A 21181-nucleotide genomic window follows, 5' to 3' on the forward strand; every position below is an offset into this window, starting at 1 on the left:
GCATTTAATTCTGCGTTAGCTTGAACTGACTAATTCTCAGATCCAATCTGTTTAACGAAGACAGCAACCAGATAATAACTAGATGCTTTCCTCACCAGAGCTTCTGCCAGAATTTTTCGATACTGTTTTTAACAGTCTGCTTTAGCTCGTCGGAATTGTAAATGACAGTACTCTACGTCTTGAAAGCGCTCTTATTCACTTGGTTCTCGAACGGATATGGTTTATCATTAACACGGTCCTGCCGAAAGTTTTGTTTTAAAGATCCGAGCGTTATTACTCTATCTGTAAGCTGACTGATTATATTCAGCTTGATATCACAAAGACAATTATTAAAGTATTTTGACTCGATAAAGGTACTTAGATAATAGTAGACTTTCAACATTTTACGTAACGCCGGTTTTATCATATGGAATTTCCTTTAATTTAACTGTAATACATTAACAGAGTTTCAAGTTTAAATAAATGACCAGGTAATGAGGAGATAGTTTGCTACATATATGTTTGTGTGGTTGTACACATACGAGTTTCCAACCTAAACCGATGAGTCGAAATGTTCGCAGGTTACTCCACAGTAGGCAAACGAACTTCAAATTTCAATATATGTAAACCAAAAATGGATTTTATCGCAGCGAAACGTAATACGAGAAGGATTCTTCGCATGTCTACTCGTCTCGTGTCTTTGTGCATCATAAGAAAATGCAAACGATATATCGCAGTAACGGCAAGGATGTCTATTCAGTAGCAACTAACATTTTTAGATCCGAGCCAGATGTTGCTGTTGCCACTGTGGAACAAATTACTCGTGTAGTCTTAAGCCCATCAAAACATTTATATTGATATAAAATACAATAAATACTTTTTCTCTAATTCATAAGGAAATGAAAACAGCATAATCATATTCTGCAAAGAGATTTTAATTCATAGTTTTCAACATGTTATAATTATTCTTCCACTGTCAACCCTGTTTCTCTCGGTTAGTAAATATATAATTAAAACCATTTAAACAGTGCAACGGAAACTAAACCTATAATTTATAATAAGCTACTTAAGAACTTCATTTAAAAAAATAATATTTCAGACAACATAACATAATGCAAAATCATAATTGTGAATGGAGCACTGAATAAATATATATTGTATATACATCACATGAAAATGTGTGTAATTTAACCATAAATAATTCCAAGTAATTTAAACTAGTTGCACGGGGTGATGGAACACACTCCATAACAGTACCATCTCGAGCAGTCATACAGCACACATCTCCGTTCCTTGACATCCAAGGAGCAGCTAGCATGTTTTGGCAGAGCAAGCACCAAGTAGAAGCAAACTAACCTTAAATAAAACATGAGATGCTGCAGTAAGAAATGTGTCATGAGAAACGGAACTGTACAATCAAGATGATTCTACATCGACAGGTGCCGTGTTGATGGTTCAGTTTAGTAGTCTGGATATAAGCGATTCCGAAGGAGATTCCTATTTTTCAGTGTAACAATACTAAATGTTCACTTAAAATATCTGTTTCAGCATCTGTAACGAGGTTAGTATAATGACAATATTTTGTGTGTTTCTGAGTTTGGTTCTTGCAATATTGATGAATTTTTGGTTTTGAAGTTACCTCGTAAACAATTTTCGTTGATTCGTTATAGCCACTTAAAGGTAAATAAAATAAAAACATAAAATTTACCATACGTTTGTGCATTGATGAATTATTGTACACATACAATTTATGTATGTGGGTTATTAATTAGAAAATTGGAATTTCGTCGTTTACACTGAAGTTATATTTAACGCGAAGGGACCGCCAACTCTATAGTGGGCTTCAGAGCTCTTTGTAACTGACAGTGCTGATACGTCATGAGGTGAGTTGGCAGTTCAGCTTCAACAATAACATTTCCTGCTTCCTCACCACAAGAGCTTGGCCATAGTGCTCATGGCCACTTGTGGTCCTTGCCCGTGTAAACATTGCAACAATATACGTTTCCTGTTTACGAATGCGAGGAACTCACACCATACGTTTTGATTTAGAACGTTTGGGATTATTCAGCTATCACTCTGTCATCAAATTTCTACCCATTTAATAATTATCTTTGTTAGCTTTATCTCGTACGTTAAGTGGGTAGTCTCCTTAATTAATTTGCTTCTAATATTTCGTGTTTCTTTACATTACTTTAAATATATTTATAACTTAACCATATTTAATAAATTATAACATTTTTTTGTAATAAACAGGTATTTATTTAATGGAGTTTATGAACTTAAGAACAAATTGTAATGCCAATCCTAGCATTAAGTGAAAGCATGAAATCATGTGGCATACATATTTATATGACTATTGGTATTTAGCTTTAGTCTTGTATTTATTTATTTTTAATATATCATTCATAACTCAGCACAAATTAGGGTTTTTCAAAACCATAAAACCCTGAGATTTTCTAGTTATTTTAAAAATTATAATTTGAAAATATTTAATAAATTATATACTTAAAATAAATCTATACAAGGCGAAGGCAACATTCAAACATTTATTTATAAACGGTATGCCATACTATTTCATGCTTTCATCATATGCTAGGACTGGCATTAAAATTGGCCATTAATTTCATAATTTTTTTTAAGCTAAATAAGGACTAGTTAAGTAGAAAAACATTTCACAAAAATTCAATATTGTTATATTATGCATTTTTGTAAAATCATGTGCGAAAACGCGAAATATAAGAAGAAACAGAACTTAGGATACTACCTCCCTAAGTAGAAGTTCATTTTTGATTTGTAAACATCTTAGCTCTCGGTATACGGGATTTGGTAGGGATAATTTCGTGAGTGTAACGGATTTCGATTGAAGCGGAAATGTGTAAATATGATGCTGCCATCTGTGGAAGTCTCAGAAATCGCAAAAAGATGGCGGACCCGCTTGATTCATTTGTATACATTAACTTTTGCGAACATCTGGTGATGTACTAAGCGTGTTTCTGTTCCAAAGTAAACTGTATGTTAGTACAACTATCCTTTAATACTTTTTGTTATAATTTATACCTAGTCATAAAAATAACAACTTAATAAATACGTTAAAATGTTGGAATTATAATTTTGGCGACCCTTACTTAACATTGAAATATGAAGAAATAGCAGTGTTCATCATACTGTAGAGAGACACCAAATTGTTAGCCTACATATATTCGACGACATGCTGAATAAAATAATTTCGTGATTAAATTTTTACTGTTAAATATTAAATGTATAATCAGCTCAATAAGGTTTAGAATTGTTTGTAGGAAGTATTTACAGACAGATTACTGTCGTTTAAGCAAAAAATGTATACAAACATTTGCTTTGAGTTATAATAGGTATGGCTTTAAAATGTTTCAGGTTAATTTTGTTTTAATGTATCTATTGAACTACGAATTTTAGATTAAATATTTAAAAGTAAACTCAACTTAAGTAATGATTTAGAGAACCAACAAAATGTTAAATATCTTTGACGCCATGTTTTTTTCCAAAAAATCTTCTTGGCTAATATTTTTTAGGTATGTTTAAAGTTGCGATTATATCTTGTCTTGTTGTGACTCTTCAAGTTTACCAAATGTGTTCCAGGATAGTTTCACTGCCATTAGGTTTACCTTGGGACACAAATACTTTTAGAATATCCCCCGATATTCACGACGAAAGTTAGTACATTCGGGTGCATGTTGCCACACGTGGGTCTGCCATCTTGACGATTTCGGATCGTGGCAATACCAGTTTCTGCATGCTTGCGCATTGGACTTAAACCTGTTAAATTTCCGTTGTGTAAAGCACGCTTATTTCATTGCATTTATAGTGCATACTAAAACTTCACCCTCAACGCGACTAAAGAAGCGTAATCTCAAAAACGCAGGCAATGATAGTTCCGGTCTAGGGGGAAATGTCACAGGTTCAGCACAGAGACGTTTACATGCGACGCTTTCGATACTCCTGTTATTCGGCTAGCCCTGAGAAATCCATAGTACCATCTTGTAAAACAGAATTATAGTTAGGTTTTAAAAAGGATAGAAAAGGAATACTTTTCGTATATTTATGACGCTCGGCGTTATTTAAAAAAAAATTCTACATTAAATTTCGTGACCGAGTTTCGTATTATAAGATTATTTGCATCATGAGAACATATGAATTCGCTCGTTACCGAGGTTAGATGTTTACACATCACTGGCGAGTAATGAAACATCACTATAATTTAAAAAAAAATGCAAACTACTTTTAATAAAGTTAATGTAAATACGTATATCAGCTAGTGATCAATTCTTCTAGCATTATAAATATAAATGATAGATGAAGTTAGTATATGCGTGCACATAAGACATCACCTTTTCGAGAGGCTGATCATCACTGGAACTGTTGTCTTGTCGAACGATGCGCAGCTCGGCAGAGTCGCCAGCGCCGAAAGCTGCAAACCAGAACGTGAAGCAAAGCTGCTGATCCTGGGAGCTCGCTATGATGGGTGAGACCATCTTGGCCACATTACTTCCGGTGTTCTGATTGAATAAGTCGAAATAAATGTATCCCTCTGAAAAAAAAAAGAAAAAAAAATATTTTTAAAAAATCATAGGTTATTACAAGAGGTTTTACCATCTACATCTAACATTAAACATATTTCTTTAAAATTATGAATAAATTCATATAGAATGAAACTACATTTTGATAAAAAAAGATACTTATGTTTGTAAATAAATAATGCAGGTCTAATTTTTCAGGCTTAAATTTATTTTTCTTTTGGGATAGTTAAATAAGCGTTATTATTTGCAGAATCAGTTAATTAAACTTTTTTGACTCTATTCATTGGCATAAGATGTTTTAACATCGTTTTACTAATATGATACCAGTATGAGTTTGCTACAGTGTAATGTAAGGAAAAATGTACTGCCCCAAGTACATACAGTTCAATAAGGCCCGGTATATTCACAGGGAAATATTAAAAAATATATATAATTATTATCTCTTTAAAAAACAAATATTTAAAAAGGGAAAATAATGCAAGTGTAGAGTAGAAAAGGTTGAAAAGCATAATTAAATACCTAACTCTAGAAAATAACTTATATACTTTCGACTATATAAAAAATATTTGATAATAAAATTAGTTCTTTATGGTTACAATGTTTTTAATATTTGTGAAAGTTAAAAAATTAGAAAAAAAAGGTACTGTACACACGAGGATATAGAATTCGTGAAACAAAACTTCACAAATTGCAAAATTCCATTATTCAAAAGTAAAGTAAAGAAGAATTTAATTTTTTTTATGAAAGCAATCAAGAAGCATCAAATGATTTTGTTCTTAAATATTAAATCCGTTCAAGTGTAGCAAACTGTAACCGGGTAACTTATTGATAAAATATATTTTGATGCAAACTTCTAGAACCACGAGTGAAGCCTGGTATGATATGGTATGGTGTATCAAGTTCAAGCCAATGTAGGCTAAGCCATTTTCAGCTCTAGAGCCGTAATATTTATTTGTTTAAGGAGCAAAATGGGAAGAAAGTGGAGCAAGCAAAGCTTTATTTCTATATATATATATATATATATATATATATATATATATAGTTTGATATCATTTTTACGTTAAATACTCTTATAGCTGTATGCAGACTAATACTGGAATCATAATAGCGCAAAGGCATGATGCGAATATGGCGATGCGACAGCGAAATGTTGCTTTTTTGTGAACATACGGTGTTTAGCCGAGTGACAACAAAAAAATTATATACCTATATAATGTTTCTTGTTTTCAGCCATCAATGCGTGCATGTATTTTTTAACAGTATTTGAGAGAAATTTGTTTAATTCGAATTTAACATTTTATTGTATACATCACTGTGGGTAAATACATTTTATAAAGTTCACTGATAAATTAAATTAAAAAAAACATCAACAATACAAGAATCATATATATATATATATATATATATATATATATATATATATATATATATATATATATATATAGGTACATATAGTTACGCTATTCACTGACTCACTGACTCAGTAACGCAAAAGAGATATGTATACCTTGGTAAAAGGAGTATCGTGAAGCGCAAATATTAGCCTACTCCATTGAGATGTGTATAAAATAGAAATTGGAAGTGTAAAAATAAAGTATCATTTGATATACAGCTACATAAGTGGAACACGCCTCTGTTATTAAATTAAAGTGATTTTTATATCCATCATTTTTCAACGGGAGCCATAGGCGCCCTACAACCAAAAAAAAAAAAAAATTGTGACACACGTTTCAGTAACGCCGCGCCAGAGACGCGATGGAAATAGAAAAAGAAAAATTTGATCGGGAATTCTGTCGCGTCCGCCAATTTTGTCGCGCCGTCGTCATTTATGTGCGTCGAACGTGTTTGGTTGGAAATGTTTGCGTCGCCGCCGTCGCGCTATTGTGAGTCCAGCATAAATCGAACTTAACTTTCTTGTGCGGAGGTGCGTCACACACGACCAAGTAAACTGATCCTACCTGGAGCACCGAACGTTTTGTCAGGTAGATTGGCCGGCCTCCTCGACACGGTGGCCAGCCTCCACGTGGGCATGGTTCTGTCGGTTGTGTCGTTCATCCACTCGCACGTGTCTCTCTCGAACCTGCACTCCCCTGACCTCACCAGAGCAGACGGCGGTAGAGCTGGAATCAGTCATGCCTTGTGCTTCTTCGCAGCGGCATGTCATCTGTATCTTCGCACAAACGGCACAGTAACACAGGGAAATGTAGCAGAATGTTTCATCTTTATGGAATGCACCGATGTGCCGGGGCATACATCCCCTGAAATCCTAAATGAATGTGTCATTTCCACCAACAAACCATAGCATTTGAAAGCAAACAGTGGGCAAAGTGCTTATATCCCACACCCCCTTTTTTTCCCCACAAAAACAAAATTATGCGTACGCTCCTGCCAGTGTGTTGCCGGCCAAGTGACACCCAGCGTTGTTATGACATCATTGGCACCAAAATATCGTGCAAAATGAGTTGGAACATCTATAAATGTTGACATATTACTATTTTAACTAAACGATATAAATAGAAAAAAATTTGTATTAAAAAGACTTATGTCACTGAATATGTAACAACAATAGTATTATGTAAGTAATGAAATTTTTAGTTTTGAAATTCTACATTCATTAAAAAAAATTGTGTGCTACTTAGTGAGTAACTACATTTTCTTAATTGGTTTACATTCATTGAATCTCAAATTAACTGTTAACTATCAATGCTTACCAATCTAAGCCTACTAATTGTATAGTGTCGGACTTAAGTATGCGAAATTTGCCCAGTTTTCATCCCAGCGAAATTTTATGTCTCAACTCTAGTCCACAATTGGCGATGTACTTAATATAGCGTCGATTTCAGCATTATGATTCAAACCAATTAGAAAAGGTTTCGCTACCACGCAATAATGGAAGCCTTTTATTATTTTAAAATGACTTTATTGTGCTGATTTATTGCAATTTTTAATAATATATTTCTGCAAAATAATCAAATCAATGCATAAGACTCATTAGCCATTTTCAATAAACTTTATAAAAATATACTTGTCACTTTTTTAAGTATTGCATTACGTATCATTTTCATTTACAATACGGTACATGATTTCGTCACAAAACTTTATTTATAAGTCGGTTAGATATAGAACACAATACTAAGTAGCGTTATGTTTTTTAGGTAAATAGAAAGATTCAAAGTAAAAAAATACTGATATTCTAATTGGAAATTGAAAGGCTGCAAGCAATTCGTTTATCGTCTATACTTACTTGAGCATGCTCCACCAAAAAACGTGATGTCATCAAATCCTACCACACCGTTCGCTCTGCTTGACCCCCATGTACCTTCGAAGACCACCTGCAAAACCACATGTGAACAAATTTACCCAAGTGCGTTTTATGCTAAACCTGGGTTTATAAAACACACAGGAACGCAATGACGCAACACACAACCAACGCAAGAAAATCACAAACATTATAAAACACACAAGCCTCAAGATGTTACTAACCCTATAACTTGACGTGTCCCAGGGTTCGATCAGGGATAAAGGGCTAGTATCCTTGATGGGGAAGTCAATGTCAAGCAGAAAGAATTAGGAAAGGCAGTTGGCTGTGGTAACGAAGTATCGCTACCGGGAGAGGAAGGTTGGCTACGGTCCCCTAAGGATCGCTACTTAGAGAGGAAGGTTGGCTGCGGTCCCCGAAGAGACACTACCGGGAGAGGAAGGTTGGCTGCGGTCCCAGAAGAGTCGCTACCAGGAGAGGAATGTAGACTGCGGTCCCCAAAGGGACGCTACTGGGAGAGGAAGGTTGGCCGCGGTCCCCGAAGGGTCGATACCAGAAGAGGAATGTAGGCTGCTGTCCCCAAAGGGAGGCTACTGGGAGAGGAAGATTGGCTGCGGTCCCCGAAGGGTAGCTACCAGGAGAGGAATGTAGGCTGCGGTCCCCGAACAGACACTACTGGGAGAGAAAGGTTGGCTGCGGTCCACGAAGGGTCGCTACAAGGAGAGGAATGTAGACTGCGGTCCCCAAAGGGACGCTACTGGGAGAGGAAGGTTGGCCGCGGTCCCCGAAGGGTCGATACCAGAAGAGGAATGTAGGCTGCTGTCCCCAAAGGGAGGCTACTGGGAGAGGAAGATTGGCTGCGGTCCCCGAAGGGTCGCTACCAGGAGAGGAATGTAGGCTGCGGTCCCCGAAGAGACACTACTGGGAGAGGAAGGTTGGCTGCGGTTTACGAAGGGTCGCTACAAGGAGAGGAATGTAGACTGCGGTCCCCAAAGGGACGCTACTGGGAGAGGAAGGTTGGCTGCGGTCCCCGAAGGGTCGCTACCAGGAGAGGAATGTAGGCTGCGGTCCTCAAAGGGACACTACTGGGAGAGGAAGGTTGGCTGCGGTCCCCGAAGGGTCGCTACCGGGAGAGGAGCATTGGCTGCGGTCCCCGAAAGGTCGCTACCAGGAGAGGAATGTAGGCTGTGGTCCTCAAAGGGACGCTACTGGGAGAAGAAGGTTGTCTGTGGTCCCCGAAGAGACACTACTGGGAGAGGAAGGTTGGCTGCGGTCCCCGAAGGGTTGCTACCAGGAGATGAATGTAGGCTGCGGTCCCCAAAGGGACGCTACTGGGAGAGGAAGGTTGGTTGCAATCTCCGAAGAGACACTACCGGGAGAGGAAGGTTGGCTGCGGTCCCCGAAGGGTCGCTACCAGGAGACGAATGTAGACTGCGGTCTCCAAAGGGACGCTACTGTGAGAGGAAGGTTGGTTGCGATCCCCGAAGAGACACTACCGGGAGAGGAATGTAGGCTGCATTCCCCAAAGGGACGCTACTGGGAGAGGAATGTAGGCTGCGGACCCCGAAGGGTCGCTACCGGGAGAGGAAGGTTGGCTACGGTCGCCGAAGGGTCGCTACCAGGAGAGGAATGTAGGCTGCGATCCCCAAAGGGACGCTACTGGGAGAGGAATTTTGACTACGGTCTCCGAAGAGGTACAACCAGGAGAGGAATGTTAGTTGTGGTACCTGGAGGGTCGTTACTTAGAAATGGTTGGCGGCTGTCCCCGAAGGGTTGCTGCCGGGAGAAGAATGGTAGAAAAGGAAAAGGCATATATTATTAATAAAACACAATAGTTTGGTTTGGAGTTTATTTCCCCACATTGCTCTGGGGAAGGAATGTCTGAAGTTGCAGGTTTGCCCGACCTTCATATGTGACGAAGTCGTACTCGGGTTTCTGACCTGCATTTACATTACATATCTCCATATATGATATGGACGTCATACCTCATTGTTACAGACAAGAGTTTAGGGTTTTTTTGGTCCAATTTCGATTTTAAAACAAAGGATTTCTGTGTTTTTGCTTTTTCAAAAGCTGTTTTGTAATTATTTATTCTATTAAAATAGTGGTAAAATTTTAATAGGCATTGTTACGATAAAATAATCTGTAATAAATTGGCCCAAAACAGATACATTCAGAACAATAAAAAAATAGCGGGTTTTCAATAAAAAAAAGCACAACAAAACAAATCAAATTAATTTTTCTGATCCATGCACTTTGGTGCAAATTTTTGTATGGAAATAACGATATTCCTTAAGTCTCAAACATTAAACGATTACTTATTTTATTATTTTAATTATGTTTTGGTTAAATGCTACTTAATTCCATGATATAACTTATAACTTGCATTTCGATGCTATATGCCTTTTAACTTGCATTTCGGTGTTATGCTGTATTTTGACATGCTTTTCGTTGTTATTTCAGTTTTATCGCAATTCACCATATAATCTTGTCCTTACTTATTGTACAGGCTACACAATATAGCACACTGTGATCACAGTAGTTATTCTAAATAACAGCCGATGATGTCACAGACCCATTCTCTATGCTGTTCGAGAATATCTGTAACGGTCATCTATGGGCGACTGTGGGTAATACAATTCCCACAGATGAAGAGATGCTGTAGTTGGGCTGCAAGGCACACTCGGATAATAGGTTTGTTCCTAATGTGTTGCAGCGCAGGTCGATGCCAAAATGGCGGATCCGACAAACTTAATATTGCAAAACTGCAGAAAACAAAGTTCTACCAAGGGCTTCTTTTGATAATTCATATTTATCACTTAAAATGTTGTCAATTTTATTTATGTGAAAGTTTAAAAAGTGTAAACATGATATAAGTGTAAACTTTATGCATATCTATAATACAAAAAAAATCGTGCTTTTCTATGCACATACAGTCTGCTTCTTTAAAAAGGTTTTGAAACACTACACTCAAATTTGGTCGTCAAAAACACAAACCAAAACACAATTAAGTTGGAAGTCGAACATTACTTGGTTTGCGTTATTGCACCTTGCATAGTTTATAAACCTGTACTTTAAAATGTGGTTGCTGAACATTCTGCATATTGAGTTTTTGCATTGTTTATAAACCAGGCCTAAAATGCATATGAACTGAAAGAGAGGTAGGAGAGGACAGAGGCCACACTACAGTAGTACATAAGTAAATGTTGTGTGCCATCCAGCCAGTGTGTCAGTACTGTGTACGTGCATAGAGGTGCAGAGATTATATTTTACTTATGCTCTCGCTGAGGTACGAATCAAGGGCCTCGACATTTACTACGGAAGCCCATTTTATTCATTGAGTTAAGTTATTTTTAATGAAATATGTTTTAATAAATAATTTATAGCTAAACTATAATAATGTTTTCTCTCGCAGTGTGTCAGACTGGGAATCATATTTTTTTTTTTAAATTTTATTTACCTGACAACCAATAAAGCTCTAAAGCTTTTTTTTTCCAAACCAATACATGAACCATGAGCAATCGCTTAACAAAAGTTAGTACAGTTTTTCAACTTCTTAGAAACTCTCTTTATAATGTATGTTTTTTTTAGTGTACCTCGAATTACTTGTGTGCCAACTCGTTCTCATAATGATGAGTCATGATACGTTTCTGGAATCGAAACAGCGTCCCTAGCCACATAAAAGTGACTCATTAGCGGCACTACCCCCAAAGTCTCTTTGTTACTTAAGTAGCTGGACTGGTTGTAAATTATGCATAATAGGCATTCATGTAGTTGTCACAGTAGATTTCTTATTTAGAATATTATATTCGCTGGTAGATGATAGTATCTGTTAAGTGCATTTAATTCCAATGCCACCTGTTTGAATTGTAGAATTTTTTAAATTTACTAAATTAAGTATTAATAAAATCCATAATTTTTTCTCTTTAAAACTTTATCGAAATTTTAGTTGAAGAATTTACACTTTTAATATATTTACTGTATTTCTGTACTGACAGTGAATATACTTCCATATTTTTTCAGTATTGTTTACCAATTGTAATTTTATTGCCAAAGAACTAACTCCTTGATGATGTACGTGAAGTGATCTATTAAGTCTCACCATGTGATCGTTTGCGTCTTGTATCTGAGCTTGAGCGTATCTCCATTCAGGACCCTGATGGTTGTACAGACGCCATATTGGATTCATGACGTGATGCCCAGTCTTGTCCGTGGTTCTTAAGTACACTCCCAAGGATCCCAGGCTAGGCCCACTGTTGTCTATAAACGGTTCGTTTAACACATACCTGTCAATCAAACAAATGAGTGGAGACAAAAGAACGAAGAGTTCAAGAACAAGTTTTCAATAATACAACTAACATATTTGTAAATGTACTCAAGTTAAGTTAATATAGAGCAAGATTTTTCGTGGTGCACACGATGAGAATTCCATCACTATAGTAGTACTAGCTACCACGAAAGTGAACTACTTATAGTTATTGTCGTGATAGATTCTGTTTACATGCACTGCAGTGAGCTGTGTGATAGTTAACTGCTCCTTGTGAAATGCCTGGTGAGAACACTGTGTAAGTTCACACAGCTTGCACTATGAGAGTATTGTTATAGTTGCATTTTGGCACACGCCCTTGAGTGAAACTAACGCCGTGCCAGCTAGACCCAAATGGAATGGGTTTACAGAACTCACCGCTTTCAAGTTCTAACAAAAAACATTTTTGAAATGATCTTTACAGCCGGTAGGGTTAGCCAAGGTGACGACTGATCATGGCGTAATGACGAGTGTGGCGCTCGATGATGGAGATGGTAGGGGTGATAACGAATAAAGTATAGTCAGACAACTGTTAGAAACATTAAAGATATTCTTCGCCATATTTGTTACAACTGTAAACCTTACAGTGCGAACCTCCATTGTGAACCTTTTTTAAATTTTAGTTTTGTCATTCTAGTGAATTTTTAAATATTTTGTTTTATCCTTCAAATGTATTTTTGAAGTGTGAAGTTTCACTCAAAAAGTGCGTGGTGGCCACATATCGATTTAAAAATATTTTTTAAATTTAATTTTGAGCTTAAAATCTTATCTGGATTGGCTACATGAGACAGAGCAGCGACGCAATAAATGAGTGGAGGACTCAGAGAAAACTCACAGGCTCGTGGAAACGTCAACCACATGTACCATTAGTGAAGAATACGTGAACCTGAACCCAACAGCCTTGGTCAAAGGCGAGTGGTCCGGCAATTCAAAAACCATGGCCTGGCCGTTCAACCACCGTGGCTTGTTCATTCAAACACCGTGGTCTGGCCATTCAACCACCGTCGCCTGACCGTTCAACCACAGTGGCCTGGCCGTTCAACCACTGTGGCCTTTCTGTTCAAACACCATGGCCCTGCAGTTCAACCTCAGTGGCCAAGCCGTTCAACATTTATTTTTATTTTTTGGTAATCCAGAAGGATATACTTTAATTTTACCCGCGTTTGGTATAATTTCACTATCATTTAACATGAAAGAGGTAAAACAGAGGTCTTTGGAAATTTAGGAAAATTGGCTTTGCCATTCAACCACTGTGACCTGGCCGTTCAACCACCACGGCCAGGCCGTTCAACCACCGGGGCCAGGCTGTTCAACAACCGTGGCCAGGCCGTTCAACCACCGTGGCCTTGCCATTCAACCACCATTGCCTTGCCGTTCAACCACCGTGGCCAGACCGTTCAACCACTATGGTCTTGCCATTGAACCACTGTGGCCTGGTCATTCAACTACCATGGCCAGGCCTTTCAACCACAGGGGCCTGACCATTCAACCACTATGGCCCGGCCGTTAAACCACCGTGGCCTTGACATTCAACCACCATGGCCTTGACGTTCAAACACCGTGACCAGGACGTTTAACCATTGTGGCCAGGCCGTTCAACCACCGTGGCCTTGCCATTCAAATACCATGGCCTTGCCGTTTAACCACCGTGACCTGGCCATTCAAACATATAGTATTTAACTCTACAAAGTATCTCCCATATACATCAAATACATATTAAATATATTTCAGGTTTCTTTCCAAAGTAAAAAAAAGTTAAAGTGATCACCTTTCTACCCGTGTGCTTGTTTGTGTATCCCTGATGATTTTGCTATCCTATGAATAATTTTGTTAAAATTTCATGATACAATTTGTAATATCAAAATTGGACTATTTTATTTTAGGTTAAAAATTTTGACCAACACAATAAATTAACGTAGCAATTACATACTTAGGATTACACAGTAACCCATAAATAATGTAAGTAGTATTTCCTGGCCCTGGAGCCGAAGCGAGTACATATTCAATTGTCAGCCGCTATCGTGGATTCTGACTTAACATCGGCAATCTTGGATGGATGATGTTTGTTTTTGCCCTTGACCTTGATCTTGACCTTCAAAATGTACCAAAAATTGTCAAAAAATTACTAAAAACTTACAAAAATTTTCACATATGAGCTAAAAATGTCCTCAAATGTCTAGTTGTCTGAAAGAAAAAAAAAGAAAAAAAAATTTCATTATTTAGAGAAAACTATCCCGTTCTTAAGGAAAATTTCCCTTTTTATTCATCAAAAAGCCAGAAGTTTGAATTGTCCCCATAGGGGATTAAATTCCCCATTTACAAGCCTCCAAGAAGCCTCTGGAGGGAAGCTTTGACCTTGACTTTGAACTCAGCCGCCATCTTGGATGACATTTACTTAGAAATTTGGGGAAAAAATCCAAAAACAAATAATAATTACAATTGAAAAAATTTAATAAGAAAACGCAGTTATATCGTGGAGTCCTTGGTTAGAAACCGATGAAGGAAAAAAAACATGAAATGTACCCTTCCTACACGGAAGCTACCGGCAGAGTGACCTTCTTCGACTAATGCCAAGGTAGATATAACGTCAACCAGTATTACGTCATGGCAGCCATCTTGGCTGCAAACTTGCAATTTATCTAGAAATTCGGAAAAAAATCCCAAAATTTATCAAAAATCACTCATTAATTTACTGATTTATTTGATCTATTCATGTCCTAGGTTTAACCTTTGCTTTAGGCAAAAAAGTTAATTTTAGTAAAAAAAATATTCATTCATTTTAATGTGGTGAAAAGTCCTAAAAATTACTCAAATTCTTTATCTACTAACTAGCTTCCAGTAAGCCGATGATGAAATATTGAAATTCTTTAATTATTAAACTAAAAATTTGGAAAAAATCTTAACATTATATAAATGAGCCTATTAATGTAATGATTGACTTGATAGATTTTCTTCCTTGGTTCGATACTCGGCAAGTGATAAGAATAACCAAAGCTTAAAATTCTGAAAAATTATATTTCGATTAAGTTTCTTGGAGTTTATTAATCATTTCCTGCATGAAAAACGGTTTTATACAAGATACATGTCCGACGAATAAATACGTTGTTGCTGTTCCTTCCATGGACGTCTAATTTTTCGATACTTAGAATACCTCCCAACCAGGTTATGTACAATATTAGGTGTATGCGCCAAATGTCTTCGAACCAAGAGGCCAGGTCATGTACAATGTCAGGTGTATAACCAAGTTTATACGAAACCAGAGGACTTATTTTTTATATACTTGGCATTCCTTTCAAAAAAGCAATGACCTATTTCAAAATGACAAGATCACAAAACTGTACACTACACAATACTAGTAATCCTAGTAGCAAGTATTGAAAAAAAAATGGCTTGGTCTCGAAATATTATTCCTTCATATTAATGAAAAAATTTGCAAGTTTGAATACGTGTTTTTCATATATACATTTATTAAATTCTCAGTCTAGTAAATGTCTCGATGACCGTGTGGTCAAAGGCGTATGTTCTCCATACCAGAAGTCCGAGCTGTTATTTTTTGAATCACCTCGCTTCCAATGTATTTTGTTTATAACAATTAATTTAAATATGCCTATAAGTTTCATAACGGTAGTAGGTAATGGAACATCAAACTTATGTGCATGAGAGGCAACTTGAGCCAAAAAACCAAAAGGTATATATCTTACATAATTCATGATTGTGGAATCCTGAAAACGAAAACAAGATAGCGGTTGTAACATCAGAATCGAATAAAATTGTTGTGATATCAAAATCCAAGATGGTAGTCAAGGTAAAGGTCAAAAATAAAGTTCAAAGGTCAAGGGTCAAAGTCAGTGTCAAGGTTTAATATCAAGGTCAATTTAAATGTCAAACAATACTGTTGCCATGATATGACAATCTAATACAGCGGACATGACATCAAAATTCAAATTGGTGGACGGTGCATCATAATCAAAAATGACAGATTCCAAGATGACAGCTGGCGTCAAGGTTGCAATATCATCGTAATGGAAAGTGAAACATGCGGGAGTGGTGCACTTGATTCCAAAATGGTGGAAGTGAAATCATAATTCAAAGTGGTGGAATTAAATATGGCGAAATTAAAGATGTCAGAACCCAAGCTTCAAGTGTCATGGCCAAGGTCATCCAAGATGGACGCTGTGTCAACACAATCAAAGAAAACTGACTCTGCTACTCCCACCACATCTTGGCTCCTGGGCTCGGAAATCCCAAAGGCACTTTTACGAATGAGGGAGGCAAGGGCGCGATACGCACCAAGTGCCCGGGCGGTCTGGCGGGCCCGCACTGCCACTGGTGTCATTCGCGCATACCTACGGGATCAGAGCGGTCCGATCTCGCAACTCCCCTGCCCCTACGCCCTTCTTCCTCGGCGCTGTTATCCATCCCTTAGCGGCCTGGGGATTCTGTGGGCTTGCTAAGGCCACCGCGTGGAGTGGCATGAAAAAGCGCCGCTATTCTGGATGCTTCGAGCATCGGGTCGGCCCGGGATGACGCGACTCGTCACAACCACTCCAGTCAGTTCCAGAAAGACGGCCAACGGGTATAAAAGTGGTGACGCCGTCCTCCGTGGGAGTTCCAACAGGCGAGTGAAGTTAAGTGCGAGATTGGCGAGCGGCGCAGGCATGGAGCCACGGGACCGTACATGTGTGATCGAGTGGTGCGAGACTGTATGTGTGGACAGATGCGAGGTAAGGGGCTAACCACTGTTGAACCTAGCTCCAATGAGGATTGTGAACTGTTGAATTGACAGATAATGTAAATATTAATAACAAATAAAAATGTATACAATTAATTATTGGGCTATCATTTCTAACTCGTTTCCCCCACTTGTATAAACATCCTGAGCTGTTATTTTTAAGTGAGTAATAATTTTGTTTATTTATGTTTATTTATTTATTTCTATTTTAATCAAATTTATAGTAAATACAAAAAGTTAGGATTATTAAATACTTGCAAAAGAAATGAAAGTCAAATTACCCCACGTTGTTTTATCTTAATATTAAATTGTATAAATGGGTTTGCTGAATAAATCTTAGTTATATTATACATGTGTTTGAGGAAAAAAATTATCGAAGTTGATTCATTTTTAAAAGATTTATAAATTGTAGTTACAATTGTTTTCACGCTAAAGTGGGGGGTCCTTAAAACTTAATAAAACATTTTATGGTGTGATTATTTTAACAGTGAGTTATTTTTATTGTTAATTAGTCAATATTAAACGATCAATAATTATTGATATCCTGAGCATTTAATTTGAAATGAGCAATAATTTTGTTAGTTCATGTTTGTATTCTTTCTCTCTCTCTTTCTCTCTCTCTCTCCCTCTCTCTCTCTCTCTCTCTCTCTCTCTGCCCTTTTACCCCATACGACATACACGAGTCGAGGTTTGAATTGCTAAAGAAGTTTCAACTTTATCACATGTACTGAGATACACGAACTTTATTTTTAATACTGTTTTCTTAGTGAAGTGAAAGTAATTTCTCTGCGAAAGAAAAATAAGGACTTCTTATAGCAAAAAGTTTCCAGTACCTTTTAATTTTTACATGAAAATTAAATCAATTAAAATGTTATAACAATAAATTTAAATGTGTAATTTTTAATCAAAAATTACTTGATGACCTAATTAATTTTTTAGTTGAAACATAAATATATATAAAATTAGTAATTTAAATTTAAATTTGTCTCAAAATGCAATGTCATTTATCAAGTATGTTTGAGCATATTTTTTCAAGATTCTCTTACTCTCTTATTTAGAAATATAGATACACAGCATTAACCAAGTAACATAATATTAAATTATATGCCTTTAAAGTTGCACCTGATGTGGTGGTTTTTTTGAGAATAATAAAGCAACTATTAATATGAAACGCCAAGAGTCTGCATAATGTCTAACTGAACAAAGAACTAAAAACATTCCAAATCTTGTTGCTGGAATAAAATTATGTATAGGAAATAATAACAAGTTATGTTTTATGACAATATATTTCTAAAAAATAAATCTGCAAATACATTTTTTCTCTTGTGTTTGATGACACGTGTGTTTTTTTCAGCATTCACGTTTATGTGCTTTAAATTACGTCTGCAATTGTTTTAGTTTAATTATAAGTTCAATGTTTTCTTCAAAATACCTTCATTTGCATGTTCCTCACTTAACGAGCAGTGCCCTTGATTTAAGGCAGCTGTTTCAAAATTAGTGTTGTGTTGCACACCTGTCAGACGTCAAAGTAAATTCCTTTTCTCAATTCTATATTAGTTTTTTTGCTAAAACGCTGGGGTAAAGGGTTCAAATAAGCGAATTTTTTCGTTACTTTTGACATGCAGATTAGTCATTAATATTTAAAAACCACATTTTTCTTCCTCGTCAAAAATTTATGGGAAATAAGAGTGTTACCGATTTTAACCTAAATTATTTCAATTTTACTTCAGCGACAATATTTGCAATGATTGTAGAATTTTGTTCAATTAGACATTACCTAGACTCTTGGTGTTTCAAAATAAATAGTTACTTCATAATAAAAAAATTGGTTGTCTGTAAAGTCGGTTTACGGACGATAGTTTAACGTGACGTCATAACAAAACATTGATGAAATGATTGCATACTTTTATGAATAAAATTGAACCATTTTTATTGAATTATCACTATTTTGTATGAATACAAAGAAGGAGTGAAATGAAATCTACAATTTAATTGATAAATTTTCTTTTATTTGCACTCATTAATTGAAATATGTTTATTACTTTAACGAAGAGATTATTTTAACTATAACTTTTATACATGTTTGCTATTTAACTTCTTCCAATCTGTGTTATTCTGTTAAGGATAGGACGATGATAGGAAAAGTAGTAAACGAATGGGAGTGTTTCAAGTTTAATGTGCCTCGAAAAAGTCCAATCGATGGTTGTTCCAATCGAGTGGAAGAGAGATAGATGCGGCGCAAGCGTACAATGAGCGTAACAGGACAATGTGCGTTACGGGACACTTTTTCGTGCGTGCAGCCGGCGTTCATCCATTTATTAGACGTTGTCACGTCAAAAAAATTGTTTGTCTGTGAAGTCGGTTTACGGACGATAGTTTAACCTGACAACGTCATAACAAAACATTGATGAAATGATTGCATACTTTTATGAATAAAATTGAATAATTTTTATTTTATAATAAAAGAATAAATACTTGAAATTGTACTAGTAATCAGATTTTTAAAATGCAATAATAATTAACCTTTATTGCCGAAATTGTTGTTGTAATAAGCAATGAAAACCACATTAACTTTTAACTTCACTTTATAAACAATCGAAGAAACAGTTCACGTGTAGATGACTTGTAATTAATTTTAAAAACTGGTGTTTAGCTATAAAGTTTAAATATAATTATGAACAAGTTTTCATATAAATAAACTGTAATCAAATATCTATCATCAATTATATGAATCACCATAATTTATTAGTCAATTGTAACATAACCTATTATTACTGCACTCGCCGACAGCGTAACGGAACACAGCGTAACGGAACAATGACGTAACAGGACACAGCATAACGGAACAATGAGCGCAACGGGACACAGCATAACGGAACAATGTGCGTAACGGGACACTTTTTCGTGCTTGCAGCCGGCGTTCATTGATTTATTAGACATTGTCACGTCAAAAAGGTTTAGCTGCAACTTCAAAGGCGCATACCAGTCTTGGGAAGCAATTTAGACCATATGTTTTATTATGTTTTGAACTTATTTTTACGTGATGAGCCTAAAGCCCAAGTTTGTCGGTTGAATTCAGACTCAACCTATATATAATCAAGTCTTTTTATAATCTCATTGATCGATAACAAGGTCACATCCTTTGGTGGGTTACAAGTGATTGGGTAAACACTTCTCCTTGTTTATAACTGGCTCACTGTAGTCATGGGCGCGTCACGAGAATTGTGGTCTAGCCAACAACACAAAGAAAATGTACGAGGGATATTCGTAAAGTAAGCTCCGTTTGGTCACTAAAACAAATAAACTCGCGAGAAAAAGTTTTTATTGGTAGTTTTAGTGTACTATAGACATACTTTATATTTTTACATAATCGCCATTCAGTTCCAAGCACTCTTCGTAATGCTGCACCAGTTTCTTTAACCCCTCTGCGTAGATGTTCACCGCCTGGAAATTAAACCAGTTTCCAATCGTAATTATGTATTTTTTTCTGTAATTGCTGACCCATGTTTCATTAAATCATCCAAAATGACGCCCCTTTTCGTCACAAAAAAAAACGGTAGCCATCATTATTCGACTCGAGTACGGAGATTGCTTAAACGTTTTCCGAAGATTTTTACTAAGCGCCTGTACTTAAGGCTACACACATTGCGTATTCGAAGTCTATGATGCATATGTCCAAGGCGATCATTCCATTCCCAGGCGGCGAACTTCTATGCAGAGAGGTTAAAGAAACTTGTGCAGCGTTGCGAAGAGTCTTTTGAACCGAACGGCGATTATGTGAAAATTTGATGTAGATATTTAGTATACTAAAATGCAAACACAATTTTTTTCTCACGAGTTTATTATTTCTAATGATGAAACGGAGCTATATGTACTAATATCCCTCGTAGGGTGTGCTTCAACTCTATTTTGCTGCCCAGTTTATACGTGAAGTCTTTGTGGCTCTATGAAGAAGCTATAGGAAGCCACGCGAAGCAGGACTTTTGTCGAATAAATCTCAAAATAATATCATATTTGATCAAAACTTGATGTTGTTAAGGATTTGAAGTGGTTTACCAGAATGACACGCAAGTCGGATTACTGCTTCCCTTCAGCTCCGGAGAAGTGAACCACGCCTTACTGCCTGGCCTCTGCACGTTGTTCCTCGCTAGCGCCATGAAAAACCCTAAAAAAAAAAAAAAAATATGAATCGAACGTCCATTATATTCCAACACATGAGCGTCATATGCGAGGCACGTCCGCAAAGAAAGTTTCATACTTGCCCCACAGATATAGCAAACCTAATTACACTAAGCAATTGCACGTACTTGATAGAGCACTAACGGTACTTCTCGCGTTCTCGCAGTAGCATC

The 21181-nt window shown here is 36.6% G+C and overlaps 1 protein-coding gene across 1 annotated transcript in view; it reads right to left on the reverse strand.

The window, feature by feature from the left end:
• LOC134528800 (MAM and LDL-receptor class A domain-containing protein 1-like) overlaps positions 1 to 21181 on the reverse strand; it is a 110015-nt gene that overhangs the window by 9771 nt on the left and 79063 nt on the right. Inside the window, exons 12-16 of the mRNA XM_063362463.1 lie at positions 20886 to 20994; positions 11894 to 12077; positions 7777 to 7864; positions 6491 to 6652; positions 4344 to 4543 (exon numbers count right to left, since the gene is read on the reverse strand). Of these exons, the coding sequence (XP_063218533.1) occupies positions 4344 to 4543; positions 6491 to 6652; positions 7777 to 7864; positions 11894 to 12077; positions 20886 to 20994 (743 nt within the window). The remainder of the gene's footprint in view (positions 1 to 4343; positions 4544 to 6490; positions 6653 to 7776; positions 7865 to 11893; positions 12078 to 20885; positions 20995 to 21181) is intronic.

This window comes from Bacillus rossius, chromosome 2 (genome assembly GCF_032445375.1).
Source record: "Bacillus rossius redtenbacheri isolate Brsri chromosome 2, Brsri_v3, whole genome shotgun sequence".
NCBI lineage: Eukaryota > Metazoa > Arthropoda > Insecta > Phasmatodea > Bacillidae > Bacillus > Bacillus rossius.